Here is a 19,482-nt window from a genome sequence, read left to right on the forward strand (position 1 = left end):
ATCGAGCCCTAGTGTGCTGTGCCAGCCCCATCCCCGGGGTGTGCTGAGCTGGTGATGGAGACTGCGCGTAGTGGTGTGCGCCTGTAATTCCATTGCTTGGGAGGCTGAAAACAGGAGGATCACTACAAGTCCAGTCTGTGTATGTATGAGACCCCGTAGACCCTGTAGACTCTGTCCTAAATACATAAAAAATAAAAATAGAAAGTTATATGCTGCCTCAGTGATAGACTTGTTTCCACCAGATAGGATGCAGATACATTTTGTGTGTTGTTCACATAATATGGTTGCTGTGAGCGACTGATTCTGTAATTTCTAACAGGAAATGTATATAATACAGGGAATGTAAAGAGAAAGAAGTGGCACCGTGAGGTGGGCTTTGGGGATGAGCTTTGTAAGTCAGGTTTTTGATGGAGGATTTTTTCCACTGTGGTCATGAAATCCAATTGTCAGATTTGTACTCATCAAGGGATAGAGAAAAAGGCCTCTAGACAAGAAGAGGAGAACAAATTGGTGGGAAAATTGCACAAGGGCACTACGAGCTGATTAATAGGTATTGAGAACAGTGGCAAACAGCCTGACTTTGATTCTACAGATAGCTGGTATAAATTTTAAAAGTGAAGATTACCTAATAATGATGTATTTAATAGGAAGAGAAACCAATAAGACAAACAGAGCAGATGAGAAGCTGTTAACATAACGCAGACAGAGGGGCTTAAATTCAGGTTTTTGTAATGACGTGGATTAGAAGGAGTCAACATTTAGAGACTTTATAGAGTAGACCTAGTTAGGACATGGAGACTGCCTGGACACAGGAGCTAAGGAAAGGGGAAGTCTAGGAAGGTTCCATGTTTAGACGGTACAGTGGAGATGATGGGTGGGGGCATGATATAGCAAGTGTGTTTTGTACCGAGAATCGAACTCAGAACCTCACACTTGCCAAGCAGACACCATGTTGCCAAGCTCTTCTTGGTGATATATCAAGTTCTGTGTTCTTCAGTACCCAGAATTCAGAGCATTTTTGTGCTTGCGGGAGAAATGCCTACATTATCATCACCAAAAGAGTTAGGATGCTTTGCTCACAGAAGGGAGGTAGGTACAGTAGTAGCTATGGACATTACTGCTGTTTAGTATATCACCTTTCAAAAGCAACAAATGAGTCTCTTATCTCCCTGTCAGTAATGAGTCTTAATAAATAAGCTTTTATCTGTCTTTCTCTGTTTCTCCTTGTAGTGGAAAAGACACGATGGTGAAGTGGTGGGACCTGGATACCCAGCACTGTTTCAAAACAATGACTGGCCACCGAGCTGAGGTATATGTGGAAGGCCATGGAATCCCAAGACAGAGATGATTTTCTTCTCCAGCCCTCAGGGCTTTTCATTATATGCTGTCTTCAGAAACAAAACGATTTGTTTGATGAAAGAAATGCTAGCTATCAGAGCACTTAATAAAAATTGGCCCTGAAGAGCTTTTAGGCTATGAGTGTCCTAAGTTTTAATTGTAGAGGGATTTAACAGTGTTGTGTAGGACTTGTACGCAGGACACATAAACCCTGACGTATAGCTGTCAGGGTTGCCTGAGCAGAGATCTCTATAGTCCAGTTCATGGAATAGTGTACATACCTTTGCAACCACCTCAGTATTCTGTTTATATTGGGCCTTCAAAAACACACTGTCAGGGGCTGGTAAGATAGCTCAGTGGGCTGAAGCGCCTGCTTAGGCAAGTGCAGAGACTGTGGTTTAATCCTGGCACCACATGCCATGCCAGCCCTGCTCCCAGGGTGAGCTGAGCCAGCCAGAATCCACATGTAGTGGTGCATGCCTATAATCCCAGCGCTGGGAGGCTTGAAGCAGGAGGATCACTATGAGTCCAGACTGCCTAGTGAGACCCTGCAATCAAATACATTTAAAAAAAAAAATTATATATATATAGTCTGGATGAGTGAAGAAAAGCATATTAAATCCTTTGGCCGCTTATTTGCAATGTTATTTTTACTGTGTAAATATTAAAGCTGAAAAGTATATAATTAATGGGACACTTTTTTTTTTTGCTAGGTACTGCTGAAAGCAAAAACATGAGACCTAGAGTATTTTTTTAAAAAATCATTTTTACTTATGTATTAGATACAGTGTTTCCTACACAGCTCAGATTTGTAGTGATCTTCTTGTCTCAGCCTCCCCAGCGCTGGGATTACAAGTGTGTGCCACCACGCCTGGTTTCAGGGCCCGCACAGCAGCACAGCAGGCAGAACCAGGGATTGAACTCAGGTCCTTGCATGTGCCAGGCAGGTGCTTAGATCACTGAGCTATCTCTTCAGAACTAGAATATTTTTCCAGGTAGATTGTAGTTAGAATTTATGCTAAACAGCTGTTATCTAAATTTGACAATAATGGGTTCCTGGGTAACTCCTGGTATCACTAAGTGTTGAGTCCATTACAAGCAATTGCCTGCTTTCTGTAAAGGTGATATTTCTCTCGGTATATTTTTGAAAGGTTTGGCTTTATGTATCTTTTCTTAGACTTTGAAATTTCAAAGAGATTTTACTGTAGAATAGTTGGGATTTGCAGTGTCATATTACACAATCTGGAATCTCCAAAATAGTGTCATCCTGTCTTGCTCTGTAGGTTTGGGGGCTCGTCCTGGTGTCAGAAGAAAAGCGACTCATCACGGGGGCTTCAGACAGTGAGCTGAGGGCCTGGGATGTTGACTACCTGAAAGAGGTAATTGTTTGGATCTTGGGCAATGTCACATTTTTGCAGTTTTGTTGGCTCACTGAATTTAGAATTAGATATAGTTACTGACATCTTCACATGGTGCAAGAAGAAATTCTATCACACTGATAACCTGAAACTTACAAAGATTTTTCTTCATTATGTGCTCACTGCCCTTAATTATGTAAGCCCCTAAGTAGGATATCTTTAGGCCTACAGCTTCTGCGATGGTTAATATTTATAGTATTCTTGCCCTGTTATTTCTGCACCTGTAGCTATTCATAGATTGCGAAGGATTTTGTAACGTTTTCTCACAAAATTCTATGTAGAATTTATGTTTTTATAAATGTGTATATCCTGAGATTTATAGTTATTTCTCAGAGACTCAGGGAATTTGATTTGGGTGTAAGAGGTTACAGACTTTAGGGTTAGCTCAAGTTAGGTATACAGTGTTATCTCCGTAAATCCATCTTGATGCACCCTACGTATAGCATAGGGATTATTTTTGCCTAGGGAGAAAATCTAACCGTTTTGCAGTGCCTTTGTGATTTCTAATGCCTATTTGAATCTTTTCCTCTAGATAATGGTAAACCTTCACCTAGGAATAGAGAAAGTTTTGAAGTTAGAGGGGAATGGATCATTAGCTTTATACTATTGTTTATTAAATTGTAGCTTTTATACTATAAAAGTTCCTGGAGATAGTCTAATAAGTAATTTGCTATAAACATAGTAAGTTGTCCTGCTGTTGAAGAGGTTTAGATGAGAAAGCTCTCTAATCAAGCTATTAGTTGTCACAGGAGATTCTTCTAAATAATTAACTTAAGAATCTTATCCTGGCCGGAGATCTAGCTCACTGGCATAAGCGCCTGCCTGACAAGCGCAAAGTCCTGAGTTCGATCTCAGGTACTGCCAAAGAAAAAAAAAGAACAATCATATCCTGAAGCACATTATTTCATCTTTTATTTTCCCATTTTTATGAAACAGATTGAAGACCTGGAAGAACCAGAGCACAAAAAAGTCAGAGGGTCTCCTGGCGCACAGGCCGCACCTGCAGCAGAAGACGGTGCTCCTGAGATGGACGAGACACCTGAGGATGTAACTCCCTTTTTCTTACTTTAGCAACAAAATTAAATTTGTAATTCTTGTCATCACTTAGGGAATGTTTTTGTCAGCTGCGTTTGTGAGACTCACATGCTTCCAGAAATTCAGCATAACTGACATTTAAACTTTGTCTTTTGTTCCTTTGGTGTAGCGCATCCTTTCATGCAGAAAAGCTGGCTCCATAATTCGGGAAGGAAGGGACAGGGTTGTGAACCTTGCAGTTGACAAGACAGGCAGGATTCTTGCTTGCCACGTGAGTACCTGGCGTAGGGAAAAAGGATAGAGACTGGGCTGTTCCTTTTGAGAATAGGATTCCTGTTTTATATTCAGTATAGTGACAGATCTTTTTTATCATATTAATAACTCATATGTGATATTGTATATGTATCAAATCCCTAGTTCATAGTAGCTTGAGAGTAATATAGTTACTTTTATTCTTAAATTCTGGATTTTCCAAGCAATATAAAAGTATACAGGTCTTATTTACTCTTCAGAACAGTGCTGTAAGCAGGACATGATAATTTTTTTTACAGCTAAGGCAGCGTAGATTAAGAGGTTCAGGGTAATAACGTGAGGGAGGGAAGAAAAGCAAGTGTTACTGTTTAGATCTTACTGCACATAAGCAAAACTACACGCTGCCTCTTTTGGATTTCATCAGCCTTTTGCCTTTCCAGGGAACTGATTCTGTGTTAGAAGTGTTTTGTATTCTTTCCAAAGAGGAAGTTCAAAAGAAAATGGATAAGAAAATGAAGAAAGCTAGGAAGAAAGCGAGGTATGTTTTCTATCTATCAATGAAGTATCCTGGGTAGGCTGTATACCATTGAGAAAATCTGTTGGCTTCCTTAAGAAAATATTTACCCTATTACCAGTGTCTTGGTTATTTTTCACTTGTTGCTGGGACGAGATAACTGACACCCAAAATTAAGGAAGGAAGGTTGATTTAGCTCAGTTAGTGGACATTTCAGTCCATACTCAGCTGGCTCCAAGACAGAGCGGCATGTAGCAGAGAGCAACTGTTCATGATGGTAGAAGACAGCAAACAGCAAAGAGAGGAGCTGCAGCAGCTGCCTCTCTTCCTTTGCTCTTTGCTGTTTTCTACCACCATGAACTGCTGCCTCCTTTGCTCTTTGCTGTTTTCTACCACCATGAACTGCTGCCCTCCTCTTACACTGGAAGAGGATGTTTACAAAGTAAGAACCCTGGCTTCCTACTGAGTCACTTAATTAAACTTCTGAACTTCTTAAGTTGACACAGTGTATCAACTAGTACAACCAATTGTTAAAAATTTTTGGATCTCAGTTCATGTTTGAATTTCTGGTTTTTGGCACATTCTCATAACTGACACATTTTGGTGTCTTAGACTCAGGCCTACACAGAGCTAGAAGGATGTGCAGATTTTTAAAAATAGTTTCTAAGCTATTTAACTCTCAAAGGCTACCATCATGCCTTTAATTGCAGCGGCTTATAAAGGAAGAAAGCTTAGTTGCATAATTGTAGTCTTTAAGACTGAGAAGAAAGACTGGAATGTACCTAAAGCTTAGAGCAGTGTAACCTTGAAATAGGTCATTCTAGCCATACCCAGGTCCTTTTGCATGCTACACAAGTGCTTTCCCACTGAGCTGCACCTCTAGCTCTTGAAGGTTATTGATTTATTTATTTTAATTTTGACATGCAGTCTCAGCATGTTCCCTAGGCTGGCCTGGAACTTGCCATCCTCCTCTAGCCTTTTGAATAGTAAGGACTTTCTCTGGACATACCGCCCTGCACTGCCCAGTCTTGCCTGAACAGCTAGGACTGCAGGCGTGTACCACCACACTTGGCAATCCTTTTTTGTTTTTTTTTTTTGTTTTTTTTTTTTTTGGTGGAACCGGAGATTGAACTCAGGCCCTTGTACTTGCCAGGCAAGCACTTATTCTACTGAGCCATCTCCCCAGCCCTGGCAATCCATGTTTTAATGGTTGGAATTTATCAAGTGTCAGAAAGATATAATGGCTTCTGAGTTAGCAGATCTTTGGAGACCTGCCCTGATTCATTTACTGTGAATGGATGAAGTGCGAAATTTATGTACAAAGTCCTAGAATTTGAAAAGTGTATTAGAAACTTTCGAGTGGAATAATTTGAATTACAAAGGCTTATTAATAGTTATCCTATATGGTGAAATAACTATCTAAGAACCACATTCCTTGTGCATCATGGGACTGGATTTTGGATTGGAGAAAAGTGTTAGGTTGGTACTTCTCTTCTGTTTTCCCTAGGTTAAACTCTTGCAAAGGAGAAGAGGAGGACCTTGAAATCAATGTTGAAATGACTCTGCAAGATGAAATCCAGAGAGTAGCTAACATCAAAACTTCTGCCAAAATCAAGTAAGCAAAAATGTAGTATCTGAAGTTTTTATAAGAACAGTACGTTATAGCTGGGTGTGGTCGCACACACCTGCAATCCCCGAACTTAGGAGGCAGAAGCAGGAGGATCACTAGGAATTTGAAGCCAACATGAGCTCCATAGTGAATTCAAGGCCCGCCTGAACTACATAGCAAGGCTCAAAAATGAATAGTAAGTTATAAAGTATTATGGTTCTTCATGTAATTGCCAGGTGTCTATATGGATTATGAACTTGGAGATGACAATCACAAGATGCCCATGTCACAGTGTTCCTCTGACCTTCAGCCTGGCCCCACTTACTCACTTTTTATGGTCCTTTCCTGCTGCCAGTTAAAAAAAAAAAAAAAAAGTATATCCCATGCTCAGGAAGCATTTGCAGTCATTTTAAAATATTTATACACAGAAACAAGATGTAAGTCAGTAATGACCCCAGGTACTTTGACTTAAAAGTCTGTATTTAACAATACTGTGGACTGAATCAAGGATGTTTTTTGGACTCAAAAGTCTGTACAGGACTACCCCTAAGACCCAGTGCACTCTTGTTAAGTGCTTGCACATGTTCAAATGTCGTATAGATCGAGAGCCTCCCAGAGTCTTCTAGAAAGCACTAAAGGATGTACCTGGGTAGCAGGAATATTGATGGCTATTTTCCCATGCAGATCCTTTGACTTGATCTACTCACCTCAAGGAGAGTTAAAGGCTGTCTTCCTGCTCCAAAACAACCTGGTGGAATTGTATTCACTCAGCGCATGCTTGCCTGCTCCCCAGCCGGTCAGGACTGGCAGGATCACCCTCGGGGGCCATCGCAGTGACGTGCGGACCTTGTCCTTCAGCTCAGACAATATTGCTGTTCTTTCAGCCGCAGCTGATGCCATTAAGATATGGAACAGGTTTGTGAAGCGATGCTTCCTATAGTTTCATCCAGTGAAATTTCCTTTCCTTTGAATAATGTTTTTGGTACTTTGGGTGGTTGATAATTAGCTTCTTAAGATCCTACATACAGGAGCCGGGGAGATGGCTCAGTAGAATAAGCACCTGCCTGGCAAGCGCAAGGGCTTGAGTTCAGTCCCCGGTTCCACCAAAAAAAAAAAAAGATCCTACATACATTTCTCTAAAAGTATATGTTCAGTGTGTTCTTTGGCTTGTGGGTCTCAGAATAAAATAAAATATATCTATAAGTTGGATACAAAAAGCACAAGCTTTTTTCCATCTGAAACTTTGTAGCTACTATTGGCTAGACAAAAACAAGAACCTATTGTCTACTTTTCAAAATTATGTTGATTCTTCCGTGCTTTTTATTTTCTACTTTTTTTTTTCTATTGGTGACTATTTTATACCTTTCTCAATTGTCAGAAACTTCTGCCACCTTTAAGATGATAACCTTTATTCCTGTATCACTGAAAAATGGAAACACCTAGAAGAACACTCTTACTGCTATCATTATACACAATTTGGTTGTGTCTCTGTCCCTGTCATTGTCTCTCCCTATTGCTATCTTGCTCCTCCTAACGAAACTGAGCGCATCTTATCTATGAGGTCCTTTCTCCTTTTTCTAGAAATTTTTGTTTCTCCTACTTTAATTTCTTCTCTTTTGGATCATTCTTCTCCCCCTGAACATGTGCCCTGCTATTTCCTGTATGAAAATAAATGACCCTCATTCGTCCCTTCGTCCTTCTCCAGTTACTCACCCCTTCTCCAATTCCTGTCTACATTCTGTTTTCCTCCGTCTGCTTTGAGTCTTTTATCCTTCCTATTTCACTAAAATAGCTGCCATCCTATCAGTGATCATGTTTCTGAATCCAGCAATTTATAAGGTTCATTTGATTTTTTTCTCTTTGGATGGGTAACTTTGTCCTCTCTGAAACTTTTATTATGTCCCTTTCCTCTGCCTGTTGTCTTTTCTCAGTCTTTGGGAGGGCTTCAGGGCACTCTTTCAAATTTTCTCTAGCTAAACTTTTTTTTTTTTTTCGTTTCAAAGCAAATAGAAAAAAACATTAAAAGCAATACAAAATTTCAAAACAAGATGAAGGGAAATCAACAATGGTTCTTATACTGCATATTTTTTTTCTTCAAAATAGTTGTTCAGATTACTAGATATAAGCATGTAAAATTGGTCAAATAAAAAAAATTAAACATTAGCTGTTCCTTTCAGTAAAATAAAAATAGAAATTAGTAGTACCATTATCTTAGCTATCGTGTGTATGTGTGTATTTTCCCTGCTTCTTTTCTCCTTTCCCTAGCAGTTCCTTTCCCTTTCACAGTATCTGTTGTACATTTTAGATCTTATTTACTCTTTCAGGCTCTTGCACTAGGGAGACAATATGATGTTTACGCATGTGCCACTGACATTTCACTCATGAGTGTAGTTTCTAGTTGCATCCATTTACCTATAAATTTACCTATAAAAGCCTTGAGTTTATCTTTTTTTATAGCTGAGTAGTACTCTCTTATATAAAAACACCACATCTTTTTTATCCATTCCTCAGTTGATGGGCATTTGGGTTGTTTCCGAATCTTCTCTGCATTGTTTCAGTTTTAGCGTACGTGCTGCCGAAGCAAGCACTCTATAAACTGATGCTGTGTTTGCTGGTCATGTAGCATTCTCTATTTCATGACACACAGTTCTATGTCTCATACTAGCCTCTCTAAACATCAGATTTGTATATCCAAACCCTTCATATCACCTCTCTGCTGTCGTTTAGGCATCCACAGTTCACTTCCTCCCAGGGTTCTAGCCCAAAGCCTTGTCGCCACTCTTAATCCTTTCTCATATCCCATATCCATTCAGTCTATTAGCAAACTCAAAGAGCTCTACCTTTCAAAGCTGTTCTAGTCTAGCACACCTGAGTTCCCAGCACCCTCATCTGACCTGCGCTGTGGCTGTGGCTCCTGACTCTTCTCCCTGTTCCTTTGGTCAGCACAGCGGTTAGTTACTGTCCAATATTTCATCTCATTTTGCAGAGCAAAAGCCTTAACAGACCTTGCCTCTTACTCCTCTGCACTCCAGTTCCACCAGCATTGCACTGGCCTGCTTGTTATCCCTTAATCACAACGAAATGTGCTTGCCTTATGTTCTTTTGTTCTGTCTGAAACCATGTTTCCCTAGATGTCCACAGGCTTTTCCTGCCTTTTTATGAAATAAAAAGCCCTTTTTATGAATAACCATCCTGTTGTCCCTATTCTTGCTCTTTCATTCTCTGCCCAACATACTTTCTCCATAGCACCCACTATCATCTAATGTCAAATATTTATGTTTATCACTGCCAAAGCATGTTAAGCTGTGTGAAGGTAAGGACCTCTTAACCTTCACAGAAGTTTCCACTTCTGTATCCCTAGCACTTGGCATATAGTACCTCGCATGTTGTTGGCATTTAGTAAATGTTGGATGCAGCCAAGCGTTTGATGTATGCCATCATGCCATCACTTACTAGAAAGGCAGCATGCTAAGCAATGCACTGTTAAGTGACTTCTGCATTGTGTGCACATGATTGTGTGTACCTACCTAAACCTGTGTAGCATAGGTTAGTCACCTGTCGTGACTTCTTGCTGCAGGGAAGTGGTCACGGGAGGTGTATTGGATGCAGCCAAGTTAACATGGCATTCTGTTTTGCAGTAGACATTTTTTTATAACTAGAATACCCTCTAATCAGAACTCTAGTATTATGAACATCCAAATTGGTAGCATAGTTGTTCACTATTATCAGGTAATATGTACCATACATACTGGTGTGTTTTGTACTTTAACTGACAAAGCAATGGGTGTGTGGATGCTAGTGGTACAGCCCCCATAGTATCACTAGTGATAGGACATTTTCAATCCCAGTGTAGTCTGAGACCATCATAAATTTGGCCCATTATTGAGACCAAAGCATTGTTGTACAGCACATAACTGTATTTGTTGAATGGCTGAATGTTTATGGTTCTATAAAATGAACTTTATATCTAGGAAAATGTAGTGACAGACTAGTTCAGTTTCAGTCCTTTAGGCTCACCTGTTTTCTTGGTAATGATCAGAGCCTGAAAAGTCTGGCTGATACTACTTCTATTTTGCTTTTGTGTGATTTTTGCTCCTTAGGATCAGGAGGTACATGCAGAGCAAATAAGATTTGGTGCTCTGTAGTATTTTCCTTCCATGTAATTGGGTCTGAGTTAAGAAATGCTAAGGCTTTCCCCTTGTGTTGATACCTCTGTGTGGCTGAGCGGGTGTCGGAATGCATACCCTGACTTTCGTGAATTGGAAGCGGGCCTCTTAATGTAAGAGTTCTGTATTTTTTTCTCTTAGGTCTACACTGCAGTGTATTCGGACAATGAGTTGTGAATATGCGCTGTGCTCGTTCTTTGTACCTGGTGACAGGCAGGTGATCATAGGAACAAAGGTAAACTGGGATGTCATTTTTGGATTTCTGAGGCATTTCTGCTCAACATCTTAAAAGTTGTTTGAGAAATCTGGCTACTTCTCAGCCTATTTTAAATATGTAAAGGAAGATGATAGTTCATTGCCCTTTTAAAAATGGGAGTTTTTTGGTAGTGGGAATTGAACTGAGAACCTTGTGCTTGCCAGGCAGGTGCTTGTACCAGTAAGCTATATTCCTGGTCCTGCCTGTTTATAAATTTTTTTTAAGCTTACTTTCTTAATATCTTTTAAGGCAGTGTTAAATTGTGAAAAATAATTATTCATGACCATGATACAACTACCATTATTTTTGTGATCATTTTATGCACATTTTTATAAACCTGCATATAATAGTGTTTTATTTGCTTATATATTAAAATTAATGATAAAATATATCAAATATCTGATGCCATGTTTAGCAGGTAGAAACATTCAAATAAAACCAAACTGACCGAGTCTTAATCGCTGGCTGCTGATCAATTTGGGCATGAGCAGGCATGGGATTAAACTTCAGATTCTGTCTTTATAAAATGAGTAATTTGGACCAAGCCTCACCACTCCTTTTAGAATGTTCATCTGTATAACAGGTATATGGCATATACACAGGTACATTGGAATCCTGGCTCTACCATTTTGTAACTGTGACCTTTGAGCACATCACTTAACTCTGTTAACCCTGGTTTTCTCAGATAAGAGTGATACTAGTAACACACTTCACAGGAATGAAATATGCAAAGGACTCCACAGATATCAGCCCCCCTCAGAATAAATAACTGATCTGAAGTAGAGCTGGTATTAAAGTATAAATTGGAGAATAAACTGGAGTCATCTGTAGTGTTTGGAAAAGTGCTTTGCAAGGATTTGTCATTATTTCCATAAACCTAGGCTATATTTGCAGAAAACTTATTAGAAATCCTGTGGATCACAGTGGCTATTTCTTGTCCAATAAAAAGTGTAGAAAATATTAGAAAGATTTGAGGATTAATGTCAAGGTCACAGTATTAATATTTGAGTTAGGCTCTTTTTTCTCATTTTTCATGAATGCCCCCTTTTCTGTTGGAAAATCATTGTGGGAATTGCTTGCGGAACAGGTCTGTTTGGGCTCACAGTTTCTGAGGTTTCAGCCCGTGGTCAACTGGCTCCGTTGCTTTTAAACCTTGGCAAAGTACAGACATTGTGTAGGAAGTGCACAGCAGAGAAACAATGCTCGTCTACTTCTGTGTTAGCCAGGAAACAGAGAATGCGAGCCAGGGGAGCCAGAAGGCCAGATCTAGGCCCCAAGGTGGTGCGCTCATGATCTGCCCCTGTAGCTCGGCCCCACCTCCTGTTTCCGTCACATCTCAGGAATGCCATCACATCGATCTCACCAGTGAGTGAATCCCTTGGTGACGACAGAGCCCTCACAGTCCAGTCCCCTCCTGAGGTCTGTCAGCAGCTGCGCCTTTTGTGTGCCATGTGAGATCCAGGTCATGACGTAAGCAGGCCAGGCCTCCCGTTTGGCTCACATTCGTTCTAGCACACTGTGCAGAAGCTCATCACACAGCTAGGCTTTGGCACTGCATGTATGTTACATGCCAACACCGTGGATAGCCAGAATGCAATTGTAGGATGACAACGTGGCTGTTCTGATTCATTGCCCTTCGCATTGAAGGCAGATCCTTTTATTTTCAAAGTGTTGTGAAGGAGGAAATGAAAACTCCAAAAAAGAATTGGTTAAGCAATAGAGAGGGTATTCTGGTGAAAGGACTGGAAAAGTTCTGGATTTTGCATTTGTTGTTGTTTGTCTTGACTTGCCCGTGGCTGTGATGCTTCCCTTTCAAAGCTGTGGAATCAATGAAAGTGACAGGGCTGTAGGCTGCATAGTTGTAGAGCATGGCAGTCCTGCCAAGGTCTGCTCAGCTTGGCAGTGGAGGATTTAATAGTGCTTATTCTGAGGGTGGGAGCCATTTCCTTAAGCAGTGGATTGTGTCCTTGGTACTTCATTATGAAATCTTTTCTAAATTCTATAGATATGAATCCTGGAAATTAGAGTTGTGCTCATTAGAGTTGTGTGCCTGTTGTGTCTCACTAGACAGGGAAATTACAGCTCTACGACTTGGCCTCGGGGAATTTGCTGGAGACCATTGAAGCGCACGATGGAGCCTTGTGGTCCATGTCTCTCTCTCCAGATCAGGTAACTGAACCATAGCTGCTGGATTTGTAGAGCTGCTTTTGGTGCTTTTTGCACGTTTTTAAGTACTCTGGCTGTGTGCTCAGTCCTCATGTTAACTGCTGCCTAAGAATGATTTTTCTTGGGGCTTCTATAAGAAAGGTGTTTTTTTTTTTTTTGGAATAAATGTTCTTTATCTCAATCTGATACAAGCCATCCATGACAAACCAAAAGCTAACATCATATTAAATGGACAGAAACTGAAAGCTGTCTCTCCAAAATCAAGAACAAGATAAGGATGTACGTGTCTCCACTTGTATTCAACACAGTCCCGGAAACCCTAACCAGAGCAACAGACAAGGGAAAGAAATAAAAGAAGCAACAATGGAAAAGGAATAAATGAAACTATCATTATTTGCAGATGTCACTCTACATTAGAACACCCCCAAAACTCCACCAAAATTCGCTAGACCTAATTTAAAAAATTCAGTAGTATAGCTGGCCACAAAGTCAACACTTGAAATTCAGTAGCCTTCCTGTACATGAACAACAAACTCACTGAGAGGAAAATTAGGGAAACAACACCCTTCACAACAGCAGTCAAAAAACGAAACACCTAGTAATCAATGTTACAAAGGATATAAAAGACCTCTACATGGAAGACTTTAGTACTTTCAAAAATTAGATTGAAGGCCAGGGAGATGGCTCAGTGGAATAAGTGCTTCCCTGGAAAAGGTTCTTTGTAACATATCTAATCTTCAAACTTTACATTTGACCCCATTTCATCTGCCCCATGGAAACCAGAATGAATTCCGTTCAGCTGCTTTTGATCATCAACATGGTACCAAGTTGTTATCTTCATGATTTCTTTTTTTTTTTTTTTTTTTTGTATTTAGTACAGGGTCTACAGGGTTTCACTGCATAGATCGAACTTGTAGTGATCCTCCTGTTTACAGCCTCCTAAGTACTGTGGTTACAGGTGCGTGCCACCACACCCAGTCTCATTTGCTGTCTCAGTGTGCCACGGGGGCGGGACCAGCACCAGCACCAGCACAGCAGGCTAGGGAATCGAACCCTGGCCCCTGTGTCTGCCTAAGCAGGTGCTTTAATCTGCTGAGCTAATCATAGGCTGGCCCTATGATTTCTTTATTAATCAGTGGTTTGTGATATTTTTAAGAGGCGATGTTCTCTTCAGCAACACAGTGCACTGAGTTGAGTAGATTTTTCCACTTTTATTCCAAATATCTATGACCATAAAGTCTTGTGTTTTCAAGAATGATATCAGCCCTTAGAAGTCAGGAATAATGTGCTTCCCTTTGTGAGAGCCATCCTAGAGAACAGTATGTATTCTCATGATGTTGCTAGTTCTAAAGATCCTGTAGCATTTTTTGTCAATGTCATAGGAGCTTCAGCCTATTCATTACAACATTCTCAGTGGTGGCAAACCTGTGATCCATTGAGAAAGTACATAGTATTCTTAGAGAAATAAATCTAGACTTTTATGTCATGTAGAATCAAAACAACTGTGAATTTAAATCAGAAGTAGAGCCTTGTACTGGGAATATTCTATATTTTCCACAAACTTTGTAATGTTTCACTGCAACAAAACCAAGGATTGTGGGATGGTTGCTGCTTGTGCTTAATTCAGTAAGCTACAAGGACAGATGAGATCCGGCATACGCGTCTGTTTTGTGTACCTTGCGCTGCTCCTCTGAAGTACTGGGACTGATTTTCTTGATCTTGGTGAAACGTGTCCAATATATTTTAAGCAGGGATATTACAACAATAAATTTATACTCTCCTTAAGTAAATACTTTGAACAAATTTATTGAAGTTATCCTATATATATGCACATGTCTATCTTATCTGTCATCCATCTATCTAGTCTCAAACTAGTGGTCTTCCTTTATAGCAAATTCTTTTGACTGTTGCCCTATGTGAAGCAAACAGAAATACCCTACAATGTTCATGAAGGATTTTTCTTCTTAAAATATAACTAGAATTTTTTTTTTTTTTTTTTTTTACCAGTACATGCTTGCAGTGTATAGTGTTTACACTTCATTCTGGGGACTTGGTACAGGTATATAATGCATGTCAGTTCTTCTCTCCCCACTTCTGTTCCATGCCTTTTTCTTGTGTCTTTATCAAGTTAATTACTATAAAAACAGGTTAACAACCAGAGTAACAGGCCAAAAACCATATAAAACATATAAGACAATTACACTAAATCAAGGTACATTTTTAGAGACATTGGCCACACTGGATAGAATTTGTCATTAGTTATCACTACTGTGTTACTGGAAATTCTCTAATGAGTTTATAAAAGTGATGCCCTAAAAAACAGTAGAAGAGGTTAGGAAGAGTCACATTTCTCTTAATTCTGATCCTCTACAAGTAAAAATGGTCTTTTAGATACTTTGACATGCTTCTTAGCAAGGTTTCTGTACTAAAGTTTTTTTCTTTTAATCACAACGTCATTTAATTTTCAGCGTGGCTTTGTGACAGGCGGTGCAGATAAATCTGTCAAGTTCTGGGACTTTGAATTGGTAAAAGATGAAAATAGTACCCAAAAGAGGTAAGGAGGTGTATTTTTGGGGAGGGAGGTGGTCCATTTTTTTGAGTAAAAATGAGCTGTTGAATGACCTTTTTTGAGAAGTACTTGTATCTCTGTTGTGCTTGAGTTTGGAATTTTCTGCCATGGGTTTGTGGAATGCTTATTTCTATATATATATATTTTTTCTTGTTGCTGTGCTCTAGACTTTCTGTGAAGCAAACTCGAACCTTACAACTAGATGAGGATGTCCTGTGTGTCAGTTACTCTCCCAATCAAAAGCTGTTGGCTGTGTCTTTGTTGGACTGTACTGTGAAAATTTTCTACATTGACACCTTGAAGGTACTCTGGAAGTATTTTCTTTCTTCCTGACTGGCTGTAGGAATTTGGATTGAATGGCAGGGCATGGGGCCCATATCTGTAATCCCAGTATTTAGGAAGCTGAGGTGAGAGGGTGTCTGGGAGTTCAGGGCTATCGCCTGAGCTGTGAAGTAAGTTTAAGGCTAGCTTGAACTGCATAAAGAAACTGTCTCAAAAACATACCTACAAAAAAAAAAAATAATTTGGGTTGAGATTATAAAGAAGTAGCCTTACTGTGCTCAGTAAATTTGTGTATAAATAGAAACCTCATCAATATACTAGGGAAACTGAGGATTTTTTAAAGAGTTCCGTGGTTCCTAAACTTTGTGTAAAGCAAGTTGTAGTTCAGAAAATCTTGTGAACAGAAAATGCTGCTAGAGCCAGTATTTTGAAGAGCTTTTGAGGGGGCCTATGCAGCATTTCCACTGGGCTGGACTTCAGAGTCATTTGGGGTCCTTAGAAAAATACGAATTACCAAGTCCCAGGCCCAGAGTGTCCATAGGACTAGATTGGGCCAGGGAGTATTGTCGACCAAGTGCTCCGGAGTCATCAGTTAGCAGGCAGCAGGTCTCGGGACCTCCTAGCTCCCACTGCAGTGCTCTTGGTAGGTGCAGGCCAGGCCCGCGTGGCGGACGCAGAGCATCTTAACTGGTCTCCTCTGAAAATACAAAGCACAGCCTAGAAATAGGTTTAGTATTACATTTACATTTGTATTTTTGATCCACATGAAACCTATATTTTCTAGATAAATACGAGTTATCTGTATTTTTTTCTCTTTAGTTTTTTCTCTCACTGTATGGACACAAACTGCCTGTTATATGCATGGACATCTCTTATGTAAGTAAAACTTGTAACAGTGTCTCAGTAACAAGATAAATACGAAGTAGGGAAACGTTCAAATAATTCCGCAAATTATTCTGTTGTTCAAAAAGTATTTTAACATGGATACTAATTTGTTCATTTATACTGTTTTGTTTTTTTTTTCTCATTGAAAAGAATGTTTTGTCCTGTTATCTCTTCCTTGTGAGGGAGAATCTCTTTTTCTCTTGGCTTGCAGTCTGAGTAACATTTTAGCCATTGATAGATCATGGGACACTGTATATTGCCATTGTTATTCTCATTATCTTATTTTAAACTTTTTGTAGATGTGAAGATTGTTTTTATATTTTTAAGTGTCTACTATTACATTAAAATAAGATGTAAAAAAAAAAAAAAGTTATCTTGAATAAAACTGACATTTTTCTCAGTGCTGGGCCTGATACCTTCATTTCAGATAATTTCATCCTCTTGTATACCTGACTTTCTCCACAAGTAGTAGACTGGATTATGTATTATGTCTTAAATATATTTAATGTTTTCAGAGCAATTTCACAGATCCCTCAGTTAATCCTTGTAACTCATCATTGTGACTCTCCTAAATCATAGTATCTAAAATTCTGTAATTGGTAAATCACTCTAAAAATGAAAGACTTTAAAAAGGCTCCTCAGACCAGGGATATAGCTGCGTACTATAAGTGCCTGCCTGGCAAGTGCCAGTGAATTCCTGGTACCAAAAAAATTAAAGAGTCGAAAGCTTCCTCCTTTGTACTATAGGATATACTGGTGAGAAGGAAGTTCAGTTTTATTAGAGTATTTGTCATGGTTTGCATTGTCTATACAGTTGTTGGCCAGAGTGCCATTTTCTTCTGTGTATGAGTAGAAGTAACAGTATGTGTTTAAAGATAGTGCCTGGGCTGGGGAGATAACTTTACAGTCTAAGCACCTGCCTGGCAAGCGCAAGGACCCAGGTTTGATCCCCAGTACCGCATGCTGTGCTGGCTTTGGAACCCCAGGCGTGCTGAACTGGCCACTAAGACCAGACGAGGTGGTACATGCCTGTAATCCCAGCGCTGGGTGGGCTGAGACAGGAAGATCACTGCAAGTCCGAACTCCATAGTGAGACCCTGTACCAAATCAATAAATAAACAAACCAGCGTCTACCTGTGTGAAAGGGAAAGAAAACTGACCCCGTGACTGCTGGACTGGTTCACTAACAAAGCTATTAGAACTGGGCATTGACATTGGGAAGATCTGAGGAAACAGAGATGAGGAACACAGGACAGAAGCCAAGTCATAAATATTCTACTAGAGTGAATCCCACTTTCGTTCTTTCCTCTTTTGTCCTGTTCTGGCAGAGATAAGAGATTGTGTTTCCGGTTTAACAGAGCTAGTAGGTAATCTTCATGAGTGCGTATCCCTGCACTGTGGTGGCCTGGGAACCCTGGAGCCGAGGAGATCTTACTGAGACTGACACGTTTTTTTTGTTTTTTGTTTTTTGGGTTTTTTTTAGCAGTGCTGTAGGTAAAAGTGAAGAGTTAAGTGCTTTTGGTAGAGAAATGAAATTAGTATTTTTGAAATGAATTAAATATTCTGATTAGCTTTTTTTTAAAATGTAATTTATAGAATTCAAATCCTGAATAAATTTTTGCTTCTCTTTCTCATAGGATGGAACCCTAATAGCAACCGGCTCTGCTGACAGAAATGTGAAGATCTGGGGTTTGGACTTTGGAGACTGCCATAAGTCTCTCTTCGCGCATGATGACAGGTAGGCACAGTCTCCTCAGAGGCCACCCTGAGTCACTTGTGCCGTTTCCTGGAGCACCTGTGTCCATTATGTAGTGAGCAGCAGGATGTTCTAATGTGTAGTCCAACTCTCCAGATCCAGCTAGTAGGAAGCTCCTTCTTACTAACCTGGAATTTGACAACTTTGAACACTTTCAGTGTGATGTACCTACGGTTCGTACCGAAGTCACACCTCTTCTTCACTGCCGGCAAAGATCGTAAGATTAAGCAGTGGGATGCAGACAAATTTGAACACATACAGACTCTGGAGGTGAGCTCTCGCCTGCTCTGCATGCTCAGTGTGTAAGAGCTGGATTTAGTAGCACGTATATCACCTATTAATGTAAGCGGGGAGTGGTCTATGAAGCTGTTACTCTTACTTGGGGTTTCTGGGTGTTTCCTTCTCCAGGGGCACCACCAGGAAGTGTGGTGTCTGGCTGTGAGCCCCAGTGGGGACTATGTGGTGTCCTCATCTCATGACAAATCTCTACGACTCTGGGAGAGAACAAGGGAGCCGCTTATTCTTGAGGAAGAAAGGGAGATGGTAAGCACTTAGGGTTGGCTTCATTTTATATGTGCGGGTGGCTGACTGCCAAGCTCTCCCAGCTGCAGCTTCATGCTTAGGGCAGTCAGGCCGCATTCAGTGCCGGCCCAAGAACCTCTAGGAAATATTTCTAAGAGCAGTGTCCCCCATTTTGGAGGTCAGGCAGAGACACGGAGGTCCTGAGGGAATTGCTGTGAAAGCAAAGGCTTCTCCCTGGCTTGTTCCATTTTGCACTGAGACCATGATTTTTACTTCAAGTTAACTGATAATCTGTCTCTTGGCAGCAAAGGGAAGCAGAGTATGAGGAAAGTGTGGCCAAAGAAGACCAACCAGCTGTAAGTAAATCTGTTGAGACCTTGATGTGCACCATAATTTTAAGTGGGTTTTGAGTTGTGGTTAGAGTCCAAAGGTATCATCAACTGCTGTAAGAACAAATCTATGAGTAGTTTTTATTCTAACTATATATTTTGGTCTTGTGAGACAAGTGATTGACCAAATTTGGTGTTTTTTTTTAAGTATTCTTTTTTTTTTTTTACTTTCTTCAGTGTATTAGTTTATTTCTCACTTTTTTTTTTTTTTTGAACTAAGAAAAAGTTTTCATGATAGCAAAGAAGCACTAAGAGTGAAACATAAGATAAATACTGGAATGGCAAGTAAATGACCAGCACTTCTAACAGTTTGAGGATAGGATAT

General features: G+C 40.0%; 1 protein-coding gene across 1 annotated transcript in view; it reads left to right on the top strand.

Moving 5' to 3' along the window:
• Wdr3 (WD repeat domain 3) overlaps positions 1-19,482 on the top strand; it is a 60,593-nt gene that overhangs the window by 7,158 nt on the left and 33,953 nt on the right. The window contains exons 5-20 of the mRNA XM_004648039.2: positions 1,231-1,309; positions 2,622-2,717; positions 3,693-3,803; positions 3,961-4,062; positions 4,484-4,581; positions 6,065-6,172; positions 6,851-7,081; positions 10,474-10,567; positions 12,656-12,757; positions 15,223-15,308; positions 15,491-15,626; positions 16,425-16,481; positions 18,128-18,228; positions 18,405-18,516; positions 18,655-18,789; positions 19,074-19,124. Coding sequence (XP_004648096.1) covers positions 1,231-1,309; positions 2,622-2,717; positions 3,693-3,803; positions 3,961-4,062; positions 4,484-4,581; positions 6,065-6,172; positions 6,851-7,081; positions 10,474-10,567; positions 12,656-12,757; positions 15,223-15,308; positions 15,491-15,626; positions 16,425-16,481; positions 18,128-18,228; positions 18,405-18,516; positions 18,655-18,789; positions 19,074-19,124 — 1,699 coding nt within the window. The remainder of the gene's footprint in view (positions 1-1,230; positions 1,310-2,621; positions 2,718-3,692; positions 3,804-3,960; positions 4,063-4,483; positions 4,582-6,064; positions 6,173-6,850; positions 7,082-10,473; positions 10,568-12,655; positions 12,758-15,222; positions 15,309-15,490; positions 15,627-16,424; positions 16,482-18,127; positions 18,229-18,404; positions 18,517-18,654; positions 18,790-19,073; positions 19,125-19,482) is intronic.

The sequence above is a fragment of the Octodon degus genome, unplaced genomic scaffold (assembly GCF_000260255.1).
Source record: "Octodon degus isolate 3935 unplaced genomic scaffold, OctDeg1.0 scaffold00349, whole genome shotgun sequence".
In the NCBI taxonomy this organism is placed as follows: Eukaryota; Metazoa; Chordata; class Mammalia; order Rodentia; family Octodontidae; genus Octodon; species Octodon degus.